At 44.0% G+C, this 18,145-nt stretch overlaps 1 protein-coding gene across 1 annotated transcript in view; it reads left to right on the top strand.

Moving 5' to 3' along the window:
• The first annotated feature begins 326 nt into the window (after positions 1-326).
• Positions 327-18,145, top strand: part of LOC137558562 (mast cell protease 1A-like) — a 34,714-nt gene continuing 16,895 nt past the window's right edge. Inside the window, exons 1-2 of the mRNA XM_068271751.1 lie at positions 327-414; positions 7,908-8,061. Coding sequence (XP_068127852.1) covers positions 360-414; positions 7,908-8,061 — 209 coding nt within the window. The 5' untranslated portion in view covers positions 327-359. The remainder of the gene's footprint in view (positions 415-7,907; positions 8,062-18,145) is intronic.

Here is an 18,145-nt window from a genome sequence, read left to right as displayed (position 1 = left end):
TAAGGTCCTCACTATTGACTATTTATTACTCTGTACAACATGGAAGATGTTGTCACTTTGTACATACAAAAATAATAAGTAGTACATGGTTTTCCAGCATTCTGTCGCTGTGGACTTTATTTCACGACCAGTAACTGGAAACACCAGAAAGGTGTTACACAAGAGAATGATTGAGAAGCATATGATGAAAGTTAAGGGGCAGAGCTCAGGGTGTTCTTATAACAGTGACCAGGGTGACCCTACACCAATCAGACTTCTACAGCTTTTAGCTATGGGTCTGCTTCAAAAATATAAAAGCTGCTGTAACTTCTCACTGTATTCTGCATTGACCACACAAGTGACAACACTCTGCAGTCACCATGAGGGTTTTCTTGCCACTGTTTGCTGCAACATTCACCTTACTCATCCATACATGTAAGTATATATGTATGCCTACTTTTTATAATAATAATACCGGAGCAGATAAGGGCAATGAGTTAAAAACGGAGGAACAAAATTCAGATAAGATGATTTATACACTGTATGTTAACCAGCCGGGCGGTATGGACGAGCTCAGCTCGTCCATCACCGCCGGAGGCTGCCGCTCAGGCCCTGCTGGGCCGATTTTCTTCAAATAAAGAGCAGCACACGCAGCCGGCACTTTGCCAGCCGCGTGTGCTGCCTGATCGCCGCCGCTCTGCGGCGATCCGCCGCGAGCAGCGGCAAAAGAGGGTCCCCCCAGCCGCCTGAGCCCAGCGTAGCCGGAACAAAAAGTTCCGGCCAGCGCTGAGGGCTGGATCGGAGGCGTCTGACGTCAGGACGTCGGCTGACGTCCATGACGTCACTCCGCTCATCGCTATGGCGACGATGTAAGCAAAACAAGGAAGGCCGCTCATTGCGGCCTTCCTTGTTTATTCTGGGCGCCGGAGGCGATCGGAAGAACGCCTCCGGAGCGCCCTCTAGTGGGCTTTCATGCAGCCAACTTTCAGTTGGCTGCATGAAATAGTTTTTTTTTTATTTAAAAAAAACCCTCCCGCAGCCGCCCTGGCGATCTTAATAGAACGCCAGGGTGGTTAAATAGTAGAGTGGATCCATAGATTGTTGCTGATGCCGTATTCTAAAATAAGTTGATGCCATATTCTAACCATTAAATTCTAACCATGAAATTAAGATTCATCAGAGAACTTATGGCCCTTATTCAATTCACTTTTTCTCCTAAAGTTTTTCCTAAGAAATCATTTTTACCTTCTGTTAAAAATAACTCTTCATCTGAAAATGTACCAAAAAGTAGATGAAAAAAAAGTACTGTCAAATTATTCTGGCTTGCTAGTGGCTTCGAGTGTACCTGAGATGGGGCAGAAGAGAAAATGTATACATACCTGGGGCTTCCAGGCTGATCGTTCCCTTGCCACCCTCCGCCACCCACTGTATCTTCAGCAATTGGCTCCGGTAAGTCATCCTGTCGGGACCAGGTGGCACAGACACAGCATGGCCAAGCACAGCTCCCCCATCGTGCTCCCAAGCAGAGGTGTAGCTAGGGTTTTAAGTGCCTGGGGACAAAGACCGTCTTAGCGCCCCCCAACAGGTGGTCATGCGGCGTAGTCATGCATCAGAATTTGGGTGTGGTCATGGGTGGGGCCAAATATACATAGTCCATCTGTATAACAGCAGGCTCCATATACAGTACAATCCCTTTATAGTGAACTTCAAGGGACAGGGCTAAGTAATTTACTATATCAGAATTGGGCATACATTGTATATTTATACAAACTAATTTTCGGGACCCAGGGACTGAGATTACTATTTTAGGATTGGTCAATGGTCACACATTCTATAGTCATACAGGGGCATGGACGGGACCTGAGATTACTAATGTATATTAGGATCGCCCATACAGTGCATATATTCATACAGAGACATGGCTGGGTTTCAGGGACTTAGATTACTATAGTCAGATGTTTCCTATATCAGAATTTAGGCAAAAGCCAATCCCAGCAAGTGAAAGACAAGTGTAGCAGCAAGCAGAACTAAACATGCAGGTAGCAGGCTCTGTTTATTTATATATATATGAAAATGACAAACAGCAAGCAGGTCAAAGCACACACAATTCCTTGTAGTGCAATGAGTAAACTGCTGCTGGTTGCATGGATGTGGCCAATTGTTACACAAAGACAATGTTTACACTGCAGGTCACACAAAATAAATTATCAATTTACTGTACAAATAATGCCTGTCAGGAAGTCCTCCCACCAGTGACCAGGGCTTTGGGCTTTGCAATCCTGTGTGTCCTGTATGCTATTGCCAGCGTCCCTGGATAGGCCTTCAGAGCCTGTCTCACACACAGCAGGCTTGTCAGTGTGGTTGCACAGAGGAGAGGAGTAGGGCACTGACAGCCCTTCAGCCCCTTGTGTAGATTCAGACCCCAGTCAGAGCAGCAGGCAGCAGCCCCAGTCTCACCCATCCTCTTGCTGTTCCCAGGCTGGCTCCTTGTTATAGTATGAAATGCTGCTGCCACTCTTCTTTCTCTCTCTCCCCTTACCAGCGTGACTCATCCAATCATCATGCAGGCAAAGCAGAGGGGAGGGGTTGGAAGAGGAAGGAGCATATAGCCATCCCCCATGCTGTCTCTTCTAAGTATCAGTGTTGTAAAACTGATGCTCCACGATAGACTGTGAGAATGACGGCTGAGTGCCCTCTAGTCCCAGGGCCCAGGGACATTTGTCCCCCTTGCCCCCCATAGCTACGTGTCTGCTCCCATGGGCAGGAGTGCCCTGCTTCTGCGTACTAGTACTGCACAGTGTCAGAACACTCTCAGCAATGAGAGCTTTATGGACGTACTCACGGCCAGGCTGCACATGCACAGTTGGCCCCAGAGCGGTGGACTTATTGGAGCCAAGTGCAGAAGATACATGAGGCAATGGAGGAAAGCGAGGGAGCGATCAGCCTGGAAGGGGCTGGTGGAAGCCCCAGGTATGTATACATTTTCTCTCACTTGCCATCTCAGGTTTCCTTTAAAGGGCATTTTATTGAAAAAAACTAGAAATATCACCTATGAGAAAACCTGGAGAAAAACTGAATTGGATTGTAACACTGTGTCTATTTATCAATAGGGCAGTGCTCTCTGTTTCCCGTTTGAGGACTCAGCTGTGTAGTGTGTGTAGGCTTGCAGCAAATGGTCCTGAGCAGCTGGGTTAAACGGCTCCTCAGAACTACTCATGTCCCTGAGTAACTACTTGTCTAGTGATGAGGGTAATGACTTAATTAAAATTACGCAGAATTTTGCATAATTCAAGAAATTAAGATTACGGCCTTAATCAGAAATTCATAATATTGTGGATTTACTTGCAATTTTGTGTTTAAGTAGAATTTCGTAATTCCAATAATTTTTCATAATTACGTAATAGAAACGAATCAGAATTTTGTGTTTCGCACGTTCTCGAAATTGTGTTCCAGGTTAGAGCCTCCTGATACATTTAAAGTGACATCAGGTGCAGGGAACTTTGCATTATCAGATATTGTAAGGCCCAAAACGAAGTGTCTTAGCATGCATGACCACTAAGTGCACCTTGACAAAGAGCACCTGTCTGGCTGGAGGTAGAGCCTCCTGATACATTTAGTCACAGCACGTGCAGGGACCTTTGCATTATCAGTAATTGCAATCATTAATTGCAATCAATGAGTGACTTTCATGAGTTAAATAATTACTTAAATTTGCATAATTACTATTAGAAACAAAATTACGTCCATTTTCGTAATTCAAATAACTTTGTTTCTATAGAAAACATGAAATTACGTTAAACGCAAATTTGGGGTGGAATTTAAACTCACACAACGGAAATTACGCTTATGGAATACCGAAATGCGGTTTGTATGGCAATTACGATATTATGAATTTGCGTCATAGCGGCAAAATTTGCATCCGTAATTACGGAAACCCCAAATTTGGGGCGGAATGCAAAATCACACGACGGAAATTACGCTTATGGAATACCGAATTACGGTGTATATGGCAATTACAAGATTATGAATTTGCGTCATAGCAGCAAAATTTGCATCCATAATTACGGAAACCCCAAAATTACCCAAATTACGGTTTAACACAATACTTGACATGCTTGGATCGGATTTCCACATGCCCAGTGGGGATGTCTTGGATCGGATTTCCACATGCCCAGTGGGGATGTGTGAGTCTTCAGAACTAGTGCTGGGCGTAATGGAAAAAGCTACGCTTACGGATCATTACGCGTAATTTTACGCTTTTACGCATTATGGAATTACGCTTACGGCGTAGACATTTAATTACGGTATATGTTTGTAATTACGCATAGCCCTTACGCAATTACGCGTAAGAATACCGTAATTCAGGTTGTTACGTTATAGGCTTACGCGTAAAATCCTACTAGCAATTAATGCGTAAGGTCATGCTGCCAAGCGGAAAAGTTGACGCATGGATCAATGTTAGGTAGCCGCCGACTTTAAGGGTTAATAGCAAAGCCCCCTTAAGTGCTAAGAGCCTTAAATTTGGAGAATATATTAAGGAGATCAGAAGGAATAAGAGGAAAATTTTTTTTTTCAAAAAGACCTTATAGTTTTTGAGAAAATCGATGTTAAAGTTTCAAAGGAAAAATATATACATTTAAAAACCCGCCGACTTTAACGGTTAATAGCAAAGCCTGCTTAAAATTTAGGAACACCAAATTCACAGGATATATTAAGGGGATCAGTGGGAATAAGAGGAAAAATTTTTTTTCAAAAAGACCTTATAGTTTTTGAGAAAATCGATTTTTAAGTTTCAAGGGCAAAAATGTCTTTTAAATGCGGAAAATGTCAGTTTTTTTTGCACAGGTAACAATAGTGTTTTATTTTCATAGATTCCCCCAAGTGGGAAGAGTTTTACTTACTTCGTTCTGAGTGTGGGAAATATAAAAAAAAAACGACGTGGGGTCCCCCCTCCCAGACCTCTTTAACCCCTTGTCCCCCATGCAGACTGGGATAGCCAGAATGCGGAGCACCGGCCGCGTGGGGCTCCGCACCCTGACTATACCAGCCCGCATGGTCCATGGATTGGGGGGTCTCGGAAGGGGAGGGGCAGCCAAGCTTTCCCCTCCCCCTCCGAGCCCTTGTCCAATCCAAGGACAAGGGGCTCTTCTCCACCTCCGATGGGCGGTGGAGGTGGAGGCCGCGATTTCCTGGGGGGGGGGGGGGGGGTTCATGGTGGCATCTGGGAGTCCCCTTTAAAAAGGGGTCCCCCAGATGCCCACCCCCCCTCCCAGGAGAAATGAGTATAGAGGTACTTGTACCCCTTACCCATTTCCTTTAGGAGTTAAAAGTAAATAAACACACAAACACATAGAAAAAGTATTTTAATTGAACAAAAAACATAACCACGAAAAAAGTCCTTTAATATTCTTAATTAACCATTAATACTTACCTGTCCCTTTAAATAAATGATCCCTCGAAATAGCCTCGGAAATGTTCTATCAGTTACAATGTAACAAAGTTATTACAATGTAACAACTTTGTTACATTGTAACTACGCCGCACCCGACGTCACTCGCCGCCGCCGCATACGCGTCTGCGCTGCACGGACCCGACAGAGCTCTGAGCTATATAGCTCAGAGCTCTCTAAAGCATCTTTGTATTTGGGCTCCAAGGAGCCCCATTGGTCCTTAGCAGACCAATGGGGTTCCTTCAAATCAGAAGGAACCCCATTGGTCTGCTAAGGACCAATGGGGCTCCTTGGAGCCCAAATACAAAGATGCTTTCGAGAGCTCTGAGCTATATAGCTCAGAGCTCTGTCGGGTTTAGGACGCTAAGTCCACGCCGGCTCCGCTGCCCTCCCCGCCTCTCCCACATGTCACCTATATACATGCTGGCACCCATGGGTGCCAGCATGTATATGGGTGACACGTGTGGTCGGGGTGGACGGCGGGAGCCGGCGGGGACTTAGCGTAAGTGTATGCGGCGGCCGGCGGGTGAGCGGCGAGTGACGTCGGGTGCGGTGGTGTTACAAAGTAACAAAGTTGTTACATTGTAACAACTTTGTTACATTGTAACTGATTAGTATATTTCCGAGGATATTGCGTGGGAACTGGCTTTTAAAGGGACAGGTAAGTATTAATGGTTAATTAAGAATATTAAAGGACTTTTTTCGTGGTTATGTTTTTTGTTCAATTAAAATACTTTTTCTATGTGTTTGTGTGTTTATTTACTTTTAACTCTTAAAGGAAATGGGTAAGGGGTACAAGTACCTCTATACTCATTTCTCCTGGGAGGGGGGGTGGGCATCTGGGGGACCCCTTTTTAAAGGGGACTCCCAGATGCCACCATGAACCCCCCCCCAGGAAATTGCGGCCTCCACCTCCACCGCCCATCGGAGGTGGAGAAGAGCCCCTTGTCCTTGGATTGGACAAGGGCTCGGAGGAGGAGGGGAAAGCTTGGCTGCCCCTCCCCTTCCGAGACCCCCCAATCCATGGACCATGTGGGCTGGTATAGTCAGGGTGCAGAGCCCCACGCGGCCGGTGCTCCGCATTCTGGCTATCCCAGTCTGCATGGGGGACAAGGGGTTAAAGAGGTCTGGGAGGGGGGACCCCACGTCGTTTTTTTTTAATATTTCCCACACTCAGAACGAAGTAAGTAAAACTCTTCCCACTTGGGGGAATCTATGAAAATAAAACACTATTGTTACCTGTGCAAAAAAAAACTGACATTTTCCGCATTTAAAAGACATTTTTGCCCTTGAAACTTAAAAATCGATTTTCTCAAAAACTATAAGGTCTTTTTGAAAAAAAATTTTCCTCTTATTCCCACTGATCCCCTTAATATACCCTGTGAATTTGGTGTTCCTAAATTTTAAGCAGGCTTTGCTATTAATCGTTAAAGTCGGCGGGTTTTTAAATGTATATATTTTTCCTTTGAAACTTTAACATCGATTTTCTCAAAAACTATAAGGTCTTTTTGAAACATTTTTTTCCCCTCTTATTCCTTCTGATCTCCTTAATATATTCTCCAAATTTGAGGCTCTTAGCACTTAAGGGGGCTTTGCTATTAACCCTTAAAGTCGGCGGCTTTTTTATATTATACGGGAGCGTAATATTACGCGATTACGGCAGACTGTGTAATTTCAATGGGAATTTACTGTCTTACGCGTAATTTGTTACGCGTAATAACGTAACCTACGGTCTACGCGTAATTAATTACGCGTAATACCGTAACCTTACACGTAACGCTTACGGTGCATTTGTAGTGAATTACGATGCGTAATTACGCTAATGCGTAATTTCGGCCCAGCACTGTTCAGAACTACTCTGGGACTAGAGATGGATGGAAAAGCTGATTTCCAATTCCACAGTCCACAGAATGTCTGATGTCAGCTAATGCCGATTTCCAATTTCCGAGGTGTCATTTTAGGAATTCTCTGATTGACCACCTACTTCCGAGTTGATTCGTAAGTATAGGACCAATCAGAGAATGCCGGAATCAGAATCAGAATACCACAGAAGTTTTAGGCCAATCACAAGACTCAGGAATATCCGGAAGTTTCAAAGTCTTGTGATTGGCCTAAAGTTAGCTCGGTTATCTGCTTTTCACAGAAAAATTCTGCATTCTCTGATTGGTCCAATGCTTCTGAGTTCTCCACAAGTGCAGTTATGGACTTCACAAATGCCAGTGTGATCAGGGTGTGTGTGTGGCACGGGATTTTGCAGTAGTCCATGACTGAGCAGAGATGAAGCCTTTATGGGACTGACAGCAGCATAGTGGATGAGACCTGGGAGAACATCGTTGGAATTGATGGACTACAGGGGGCTGGAAAAAGCCCCAGGTAAGTAAAAATCCTTTCATCTCAGCTATACTTTAACGTTACATATTTCTTTCTATTGTTCCACGTTACAGGCTTTTATATTTCCTTCTATGTAAATTCTTTTCAGATGTGTGCATGGAAATCATCGGAGGAAAGGAGGCCATACCTCATTCAAGGCCATATATGGCTTTTTTATATACTCCAGTAGGAAATGTAGCAAAAGTCTGTGGCGGTACCTTGATTAATTCGAGATGGATCCTGACTGCTGCTCATTGTCTTATGTGAGTATTTGGATCTCTGAGGTTTTTACTACACTTTGAAGGCTGATTTATAAAAGTTCACTATGTTATTTACTGTAAGTTGCAACTGCCCTTTTCTGCTAGTCCATGCCGGTCACAGGTTTTCTGTCAGAAATAATATGGTTGGTTAATAATTAGTATGGGCAGTGTAACTCCCCACTTGTGGGAAGGAGTCACTAAGGCACAGTGGAGTAGCTAAGAAGTTGTGGGCCATAGTGCAAGTTTTACATTTTTTACGTAATCCCATTCTGGCATCTGGCCAAGCAGGCAGTGATACTCACTTCCTGTTGGGCAATCGATGATGTGTGCAGAAGCGTATTGCTAAAATACACTTCAGCGCATGCGTGATGCTGAAAACTGCTGACGTTTTTGTAAATACACACACGTTACCATAGACTTCTGGTCTGACACAGATCACTGCATGTCGCTGCAGAAGCCGCACGGTATTGTAGGTATGGATGCGCATTAGATAGTGCACTTCCAGTGCAGTGCACCACAATGTGGGGACTGTGAACTCCCTCATAGACTTTCATTAGGCTGAGGTGCGATGTGGTTAATTTACCGCACTGCACCACCCCAGTGTGAAAGGGCCCTTAAGAGGGCTATATGAGGCCCACCACAGATGCCCTGAGGTGCAGAGTAGTGAAAGAAATGGGGGAGAGAAGTAAGACCTTTTATCCCTTCCTTACACAAGAGGCCACCAAAATGCTTGTACACGCCTTAATCATCTCCCGCCTAGACTACCATAACGCCTTGCTCTGTGGTCTACTAAAGAGCAGGCTGGCAACTCTCCAATCCCTTCTGAATTTAGCTGCCTGCTTAATTCCAATCTCCACTCACTCCTCTGATGCAGCCTCACTGTGCCGTTCCCTCCACTGGCTGCCTATTACCCAGAGGATCCAGTTCAAACTCCTGACTCTAACGTACAAAGCCCTCCACGAGTTGTCCCCTCCATACATTTTACTTATCTCTAGATACTGTCCCTCCCGCAAACTTTGCTCCTCCCAAGAAATTCTCCTGGCCTTTAAGCTGATCACCTCCTCTCATGCTCGCATCCAGGACTTCACACGAGCATCATCCCTCATTTGAAACTCTCTTCCACAGCCTGTACGTCATGCTCTTAAAAAACACTTGTTCAGACAAGCTTGTAACATTTTTCTTGTCCTATTTACATATCTGTTCACAATGTAATCAGAGGCAAAGGCTCACTGCCGCACGTCTCGTTAGCTTGTGTGTACTCCGCTCCCACTACCCTTTACATTGTAAGCTCCCAAGGGCAGGGTCATCCTCCTAATGTTTACTGTTTTTGTTGCAATACTTGTGCTGCTTGAGACTCTGCTGTACATTTCTTGGTTGTACCTAAGTTCCCCTTGTTCTCTTATTGTGCTTTGTAAAGCGCTGCAGAATATGCTGGCGCTATATAAATAATAATAATAATAATAATAATAATAAAATAAAAAAAAAATAATAATCTAGTAAATTCAAAATTTTGGATAAAAAAGCCATCTGACGTTCATTGGGGGCATAAACCAGTGGCGTAACTATTGGCCCTGCAGACCCTGCTGAGGCAGGTGGGCCCCGGGGGCATGCAGGGGAGACTGGAGGTGGGGCAGAGATTTCCCCCTAGGCGACTCCTCTTCAAACTGTAAGTGCCGGTAAAATCTGCAGGACCGTTAAATTCTGTAGCACAGAGGCTGCCACCGCTCAATTCTTAGCCCCGCTCCCTGCAATCCATAAAAGTCTCCTGCTTTTCAGCCTGTGTCATCACTTCTGGGCCACACAGACAGAGTGCAGGGTATTGAGCCAATGAGTTACTTCCTGCTTCTCCTGACTCCTGTCATCCTCTGCGCAGCTAAGGCTTGTGCAATGATCATTGCACCGTGACAGATTTCAGCGATGTCTCACTCAGATTCACCATGTGTGAACTCTGTATACCTTTCCTCATATTCACCACGCACATCTAGTGAAGCAAGGAAGAGGTCATACGTGGAGCGTTGTTAGCCTTAAAGATCAGTGGCACGTGCCATGGATCTTTTGTGGGGGGCCTGGATGTCGCGCAGGCAGAGTCAGAGCTGTGAAGCCTCTATGGGAGCATACTGGGAGCTGTGGTGCCTCAATGGAGGGCATGCTGGGAGCTGTGATGCATCAATGGGGGGTATACTGGGTGCTGTGGTGCCTCTATGGGGGGCATGTTGGGTGCTGTGGTGCCATGCTGGGTACTGGGATGCCTTTATGGGGGCATGCAATGATCTGTAATTGTTATATGGGAGCATGCTGGGAGTTGTGGTTTCTCAATGGGAGGCCTGTGGGAGCATGGAAGGGGATCCACTAGAAGGTCAGGGAATGCTATGGGGCAGGGGCATAACAATAGACCCTGCAAGGGATGCACCCGCAGGGGGCCCCAGAAGCCACATGGTGCCTTGTCCTGAGAGACAGACAACTAAGGGCATGGAATAAAAACTTTATGCTCTCTGCACAATTGTTCTATTTACTGCATCTGCTCAGCCACTGATAAGAAATCATACAAAGTTTTGCACACAAAGATTTGTAGACCATCCCTATTCAGTGTGCAGCAGGCTATTCTGTATAGCGCCCTGCCCCCAGGCTGGCAGGAGTGGGCCTCATCCAAAGTTTTGCAGGGGGGCCCAATGATTTCTAATTACGCCCCAGTGGGCAGTGGGGACTGCCAGACAATCTGGTGGCAGATAAGCCCGCCCAGCAGAAAGCCAGCCCACCGGCCAGGTAACTCTGCCTAGTTGTGTTTTAGTGGCACTGCCTATTTATGTGATATGCAGCAATTAATTTATTTTTTATATTAATGGGGAGGGGGCTTCATCCAACATTTTGCTACTTAGAGTCTTAGACCACTGTTAATTTCATGTAAATTTGGCTCGACCCGTGACCACACCCACATCGTGGTGCATGACCACACCCATTTTTCGGCTGGAGTGTCCAAAAGTGTCCCGGATCATTTAAGATCCTAGTAACGCCCCTATCATACGGCAGAGCAGGGAGCAGATGGAGTCCAAATCTAGCAGCGGGTCAGAGGTGACTATCTGGTATATGATGTGGCCTGATGATGATAGCATGCATACCCTCTGTCACTGCTCTCTGATAGGCACATCCAGTGTGTTATGTAGTCTGTGCTTGTTGGCATGTGGCATTGCTTCTCTTATAGTTGGAACCAGGGTCGGACTGGGACACTGGGGGCCCACCAAAGAAATTTCAACCTGGGGCCCTCACGTCCCATGATTGCAGTGAAAAAAGGGGCGTGACCATGCACCAGAAGGTGGGTGTGGTCATGATGTATTATGGACAGGGACAAATGTACATGTAATTGTAATTCAGAGACACTGCTGCCCAGCAAAAGTTTGCATAGAGTCCCCTCCTTCAATATAATGTAATGTCCTACTTTGCAGAGGTTGCGACCGCAGAGGTTGCAGAGGTTGCGACCGCATCGGGGCCCTTGGGCCAAAGGGGCCCTGAAGGGCCCTCCCTCAACTACAGTATTACCTCTCTGTTGGTCCTGTGCTCATAATAATCACTTCTATAGATACTTTGAACAGTGGTAATCATTAACAAGCTATTTCCCATCCCCTTCTTGCACCTCGGACACTGTAGTTGCCAGGTTTTGGTGCGTTGTATCAATTGTTATGTATAGAGTGCTTGGGGGGGGCCCATTGTAAAATTTGCATCGAGGCCTACAGCTCCTTAGCTACGCCACTGCTCTCAGCATGAGTGATTACAGCACTGAGAAGAGAATTTTTGTGCTGCAGGATGCAATTGGAGCTCTGTCAGACAAGGAGGGGGGGCCCACCAGAGACAAGGAGGCAGAGCCCACCGAGGGAAAAAACTGTACTACTGTGGCCCAGTCCGACCCTGACTCTGGATAACGAGTCGGTATTAGCGATTAAAAACCCGCAGAATTTAGCGGTTAATAGCAAAACCCCTTACATGCTAAAAACAACAGCATTGAAGGATATTTTGAAAAGAACAGTGGGAACAAAAGGAAATTTTTTTTCAAAAAGACCTTATAGTTTTTGAGAAAATCGATTTTAAAGTTTCAAAGGAAAAAAGTATACATTTAAATACGGTAAATGACATTTTCTGTAGCAAACCTAATAGTAGTGTACATTTACCTATGTCAAAAGAAAGAGCAATGAATTTCATGACTGGGTTTCCAGGGGGTCCGTAAGTGCGTACGGACCCTCTGGAAACCCATCCGGAGCCACAACGCTTTTGCAGGGATCACTATACAGCCACAATATGGCTGCATAAAGATCCCTGGCATCTTTTCCTATTTCTTTAAACTTTTTTTTTTATGTTCAGAGGGACATAAAAAGAGAAATAATAATAAAAAATAATGATGTGGGGCCCCCCTCCCGAGCATCTTTAACCCCTTGTCTCCTATGCAGGCTGGGATAGCCAGAATGCGGAGCCCAGGCCGAGTGGGGCTTCGTACCCTGGGGCTTCGTTTTTGCTAGTATGTAAGGGGGCTTTGCTATTAACCGCTAAATTTGGCTGGTTTTTAATCACAAATACCGACTTGTGATTCATGATTACATGCGGTTATTTGACTCGAAACTGCACACATTACCAGATTTGTAGTATTCTCTCACACACTAAAGGATCAAACCCATAGTCTTTAAGGGGAGTGCAACAGCTGAAAAAGAAGGATGACGCCCTCTATGCAGTATTCAACAAAAAGAAGAGCTGGCACATACAAAGTTAATCTTTATTGATTCCATGTAAAATAATATGGCCAACATTTTGGAGCCACATAGGACCCCTTTATCAAGGCAATGTTTGCTTGGAGGCAAAAATCTGTCTCCCCCTGTACTAAAGTTCCTGTAGAGGAAGTGGGATTCTGGCTACTCTAAACACTCACAGGGAAGCTTGTGTAAACTCTTTTCTTTGTGATACAATGAGAGCGGCCACGTTCTGTTTGTCATATTACACACAGGCAAGTTGATCTGTATCTCCAGCCCTAAGCCTGTGAAAACGTCACTCCCCTCTCCTCCTCCCCTCTGCCTCTGAAATCTCTGGCTAGTAACCTCCTCCTACTCCTGCCCAGATTGAGCTCCCATAAGCCCTTGCTACATGAGCCTGAGAGTGCCAAGGCACTCTGGAAAAGCTGTGGGCGAGGCTTGTTTAGTTTATAGGGAATTAGAGTATTAAAACAAAAAGATTTGGCTTGAGGAATGCCCTATAAACTAAATGAAAGGAACACAATTATGCAATGAGTAAAAGTTTCTTGGATCCTGTAATGAGCAGTGCGTGCAGATTTGCACTGAATGCAGGATGTGCATGGACATCAATACAGACGTATTCAAGTGATCTGTACAAGTAGCAATATGATTGCAAACAACTGGCAATACAATTGCAGGTGGATGTCTTATGATCAGACATACAACAACCCAATTATTTATATTCATTCATACAGTGTGCACACAGTGAACCCTGGACCCTAACTAAGCTATATATATACTAGCTGGTCGCCCGGCGTTGCCCGGGTATGTAATTGGCTAGTGTTACCTCTGCCCACTTTTTCTAATCCTAACACACAATTACTCAACGATGACCTAGTTTGTGAGCTTTGCGGTCTTTGGCATCAATAATTGGCATTGAAATAAAATAAATCTAATTGGCTGTGGCTCCACTCCTTTGAAAATCAATAGGTGAATTTTGATTAGCTTTTGAAGGCTCCACCCACTTTTCTGAATATTAATCCCAGTCACCCAGTGACCAACTGTGCAAAGTTTAAGAAAACTGCCATTGACAGAGTAAGAAAAACAAAAGTTTGCTTTCTTAAAACAGAAAGAATTTGTGATAATTCAGGTTGGAGTGAGCTTAAAATGTCTCCCAGTGCATCACTGTTGAGCTAAACACACCTCCAAAACTGCTAGAATGAAATGATGTGTCAGTTTGTTAATTTGTACAGAGCCATAATAATCCATGCATACATGCATACAGACTGTTTTGGATTGTTTGATCCTAATCAGTACATGGCATGGATTAATTTGGCTCTATGCAGTAGGGCTTGTAACACCGAGAGGTACAGACTAACCAGCAAGCTCATGGTGACCCAGAACTCATTGGAGTGTGTAAGGGACTACAATGGTCCTAAAAGCCCCCTTACTAAGATGTTAAGAAAAATAAAAGTTTGCTTTCTTAAAACAGAAAGAATTTGCGATAATTCAGGTTGGAGTGAGCTTGAGAAGTCTCCCAGTGCATCACTGCTGAATATATGCAAATTAACCATTCTACCCTTAGAAGCTAAACCCACCTCCAGTGTAACAGTGTAAGAATGGCTGCAGTTTATATTTTCCAGTATTTGTCTCTTTTTGGTTATGGAAATAAAAAGTATCCTATACTTTAATCCAGGTAATGTACTATGTGTGTGCCAAATTTCAGTTTACATTCTAGCAGTGAAATTTGTAATTTTCTCCATCCCCTGATGTCCTAATGTTTCCCGGGTATGTAGTTGGCTGCTGTTGGCTGTGGCGACTTTTTCTAACCCTAACACACAATTGTCAATAGTCATTGACCAAGTTTGTGAGATTTGTGGTCTTTGGCATGAATAATTTTCATTGAAATGAAACACATCTGATTTGCTGTTTGTGGCCCCACCCCTTTTCTAAATATTTAACCCCAGTCACCCAATGGTCAACTGTACCAGGTTTGAGGCTTGTGCCATTAACAGTGCAAAAATGGCAGCAATTAAATATTTGCCTTGAAAATCAATAGGTGAATTGTGATGGGTTTTTGTAGGCTCCACCCACTTTTCTGAATATTAATCCCAGTCACCCAGTGACCAACTGTGCAAAGTTTTAGAACCCTACAATTAATAGTGTAAAAATGCCTGCAGTTTACATTTTCCCAGTGAAATTTGTGTTTGTTTCCGCCCACTGATGACTTGGCATTGCCCAGGTATGTATTTGGCTGGTGTTGGCTCCGCCCACTTTTTCTAACCCTAGCACAAAATTACTTAATGTCCAAGTTTGTGAGCTTTGTGGTCTTTGGCATCAATAATTTGCATTGAAATAAAATAAATCTGATTGGCTGTGGCTCCACCCATTTTCTGAATTTGAACCCCAATCACCCAATGGCCAACTGTACCAGGTACAGGTGATTAACAGTGCAATAATGGCATCAATTAAATATTCCCCTTAAAGATTAATAGGTGGATTTTGATTGGCTTTTGTAGGCTCCACCTACTTTTCTGAATATTAATCTCAGTCACCCAGTGACCAACTGTGCAAAGTTTGAGAACCCTACCATTAATAGTGTAAGAATTGCTGCAGTTTACATTTTCTCAGTGAAATTTGTATTTGTCTCCGCCTACTGATGTCCCGGCATTGCCCGATTATGTATTTGGCTGGTGTTGGCTGCGCCCACTTTTCCTAACCCTAACCCTAACACACAATTACTCAATGAATAAGTTTGTGAGCTTTGCGGTCTTTGGCATCAATAACCTGCATTCAAATGAAACAAATCATATTGGCTGTTTGGGGCTCCACCCCCTTATATAAATTTAAACTCCAGTCACGCAATGATCAACTGTACCAGGTTTGAGGCTTGTGCCATTAACAGTGCACGAATGGCAGCAATGAAATATTCCCCTGAAAAATCAATAGGTAATTTTTGATTGTTTTTTGTAGGCTCCACCCACTTTCCTGAATATTAATCCCAGTCACCCAGTAACCAACTGTGCAAAGTTTGAGAATCCTACCATTAACAGTGTAAGAATGGCTGCTGTTTACATTTTCCCAGTAAAATTTGTATTTGTCTCCGCCCACTTATGACCCGGCGTTACCCGCTTATGTATTTGACTGGTGTTGGCTGTGCTCACTTTCCTAACCCTAACACACAATTAATCAATTACTCAATTACCAAGTTTGTGAGCTTTGCGGTGTTTGGCAACAATAATTTGCATTGGAATGAAACAAATCTGATTGGCTATTTGTGGCTCCACCCCCTTTCTGAAATTGAACCCCAGTCACCCAATGATCAACTATACCAGGTTTGAGGCTTGTGCCATTAAAGAAAATCTGTATTGTTAAAATCGCACAAAAGTAAACATACCAGTGCGTTAGGGGACATCTCCTATTACCCTCTGTCACAATTTTGCCGCTCCCCGCCGCATTAAAAGTGGTTAAAAACAGTTTTAAAAAGTTTGTTTATAAACAAACAAAATGGCCACCAAAACAGGAAGTAGGTTGATGTACAGCATGTCCACACATAGAAAATATATCCATACACAAGCAGGCTGTATACAGCATTCCTTTTGAATCTCAAGAGATCATTTGTGTGTATCTTTCCCCCTGCATCTCTCATGCACTGAAGTTTCAGGCTGCTTGTTTTTCTCCTGCAAACAGCTTTGCCCTTGTCTGTAATTCTTCAGTATGTGAAAGCCCAGCCAGCTCAGAGGATGATTTATCCAGCTTGTAAAAGAGAAGAGAGAAGAGAGAAGCTGCCCTAATCTAAATAAGTGTGCACAGAGGGGCCTGGAAGGGGGAGTTCATAGCAGAACCACAACACTGAAGAACTTGGCAGCCTTCCAGACACAGGCTGACAAGTCTGACAGGGGAAAGATACATTGAATTATTACAGAGACTGTGATAGTAGAAAGTGCTGCAGTAAGCCAGAACACATTAGAATAGCTTTTGGAACTTGTAGGATGATAAAAAAACAGGATGCAATTTTTGTTATGGAGTCTCTTTAACAGTGCAAGAATGGCAGGTTTGAGGCTTGTGCCATTAACAGTGCAAGAAAGGCAGAAATATTCCCCTTGAAAATCAACCAACTGTGCAAAGTTTGAGAACCCTACCATTAACAGTGTAAGAAAAACAAAAGTTTGCTTTCTTAAAACAGAAAGAATTTGCGATAATTCAGGTTAGAGTGAGCTTAAAATGTGTCTCCTAGTGCATCACTGTTGAATATATGCAAATTAACCATTGTTACCCTTAAAAGCTAAACACACTTCCAGAACTGCTGGAATGCAATGATGTGTCAGTTTGTTAATTTGTACAGAGCCATTATAATCCAACATGCATACAGACAGTGGCGTAGCTAAGGAGCTGTGGGCCCCGATGCAAGTTTTACAATGGGGCCCCCCAAGCACTCTATACATAGCAATTGATACGGTGCACCAAAACCTGCCAACGGCAACTACAGAGTCAGAGGTGCAAGAAAGGGATGGGAAACAGTTTGTTAATGATTACCACTATTCAAAGTATCTATAGAAGTGATTATTATGAGCACAGGACCAATAGAGAGCTAATACTGTAGTTGAGGGAGGGCCCTTCGGGGCCCCTCTGGCCCAAGGGCCCCGATGCGGTTGCTACTGCTGCACCCCCTATTGCTACGCCCCTGCATACAGACTGTTTTGGATTGTTTGATCCTCATCAGTGCATGGCATAGATTAATTTGGCTCTATGCAGTTGGGCTTGTAACACCGAGAGGTACAGACTAACCAGCAAGCTCATGGTGACCCAGAACTCATTGGAGTGTGTAAGGGTCCTAAAAGCTCCCTTACTAAGATGTTAAGAAAAACAAAAGTTTGCTTTCCTAAAACAGAAAGAATTTGCGATAATTCAGGTTGGAGTGAGCTTGAGATGTCTCCCAGTGCATCACTGCTGAATATATGCAAATTAACCATTGTACCCTTAGAAGCTAAACACACCTCCAGTGTAACAGTGTAAGAGTGGCTGCAGTTTACATTTTCAAGTGAAATTTGTATTTGTCTCTTTTTGGTTATGAGAATAAAAAGTATCCTATACTTTATTCCAGGTAATGTACTATGTGTGTGCCAAATTTCATTCAAATCCGATCAGCCGTTTTTGCGTGATCGAGTAACAAACATCCAAACATCCAAACATCCGAACTTTCCCATTTATTATATTAGTAGGATATATATACACACACTGTAATATACAGTTAAGCACAAGACATATGTAGCAGGCAATAGGTTAGTTAACAAGCCGAGATCAAATACCAGGATGCCAAGCAATACAATCGGTAAGCAGAAGAATAGTCAGGCAAAGCCAATATCATACACAGGGAA

This window comes from Hyperolius riggenbachi, chromosome 1, assembly GCF_040937935.1.
Source record: "Hyperolius riggenbachi isolate aHypRig1 chromosome 1, aHypRig1.pri, whole genome shotgun sequence".
Lineage (NCBI taxonomy): Eukaryota > Metazoa > Chordata > Amphibia > Anura > Hyperoliidae > Hyperolius > Hyperolius riggenbachi.
The sequence above is the reverse complement of the archived record's forward strand: the minus strand, read 5'-3'. Positions and strand labels throughout refer to the sequence as shown.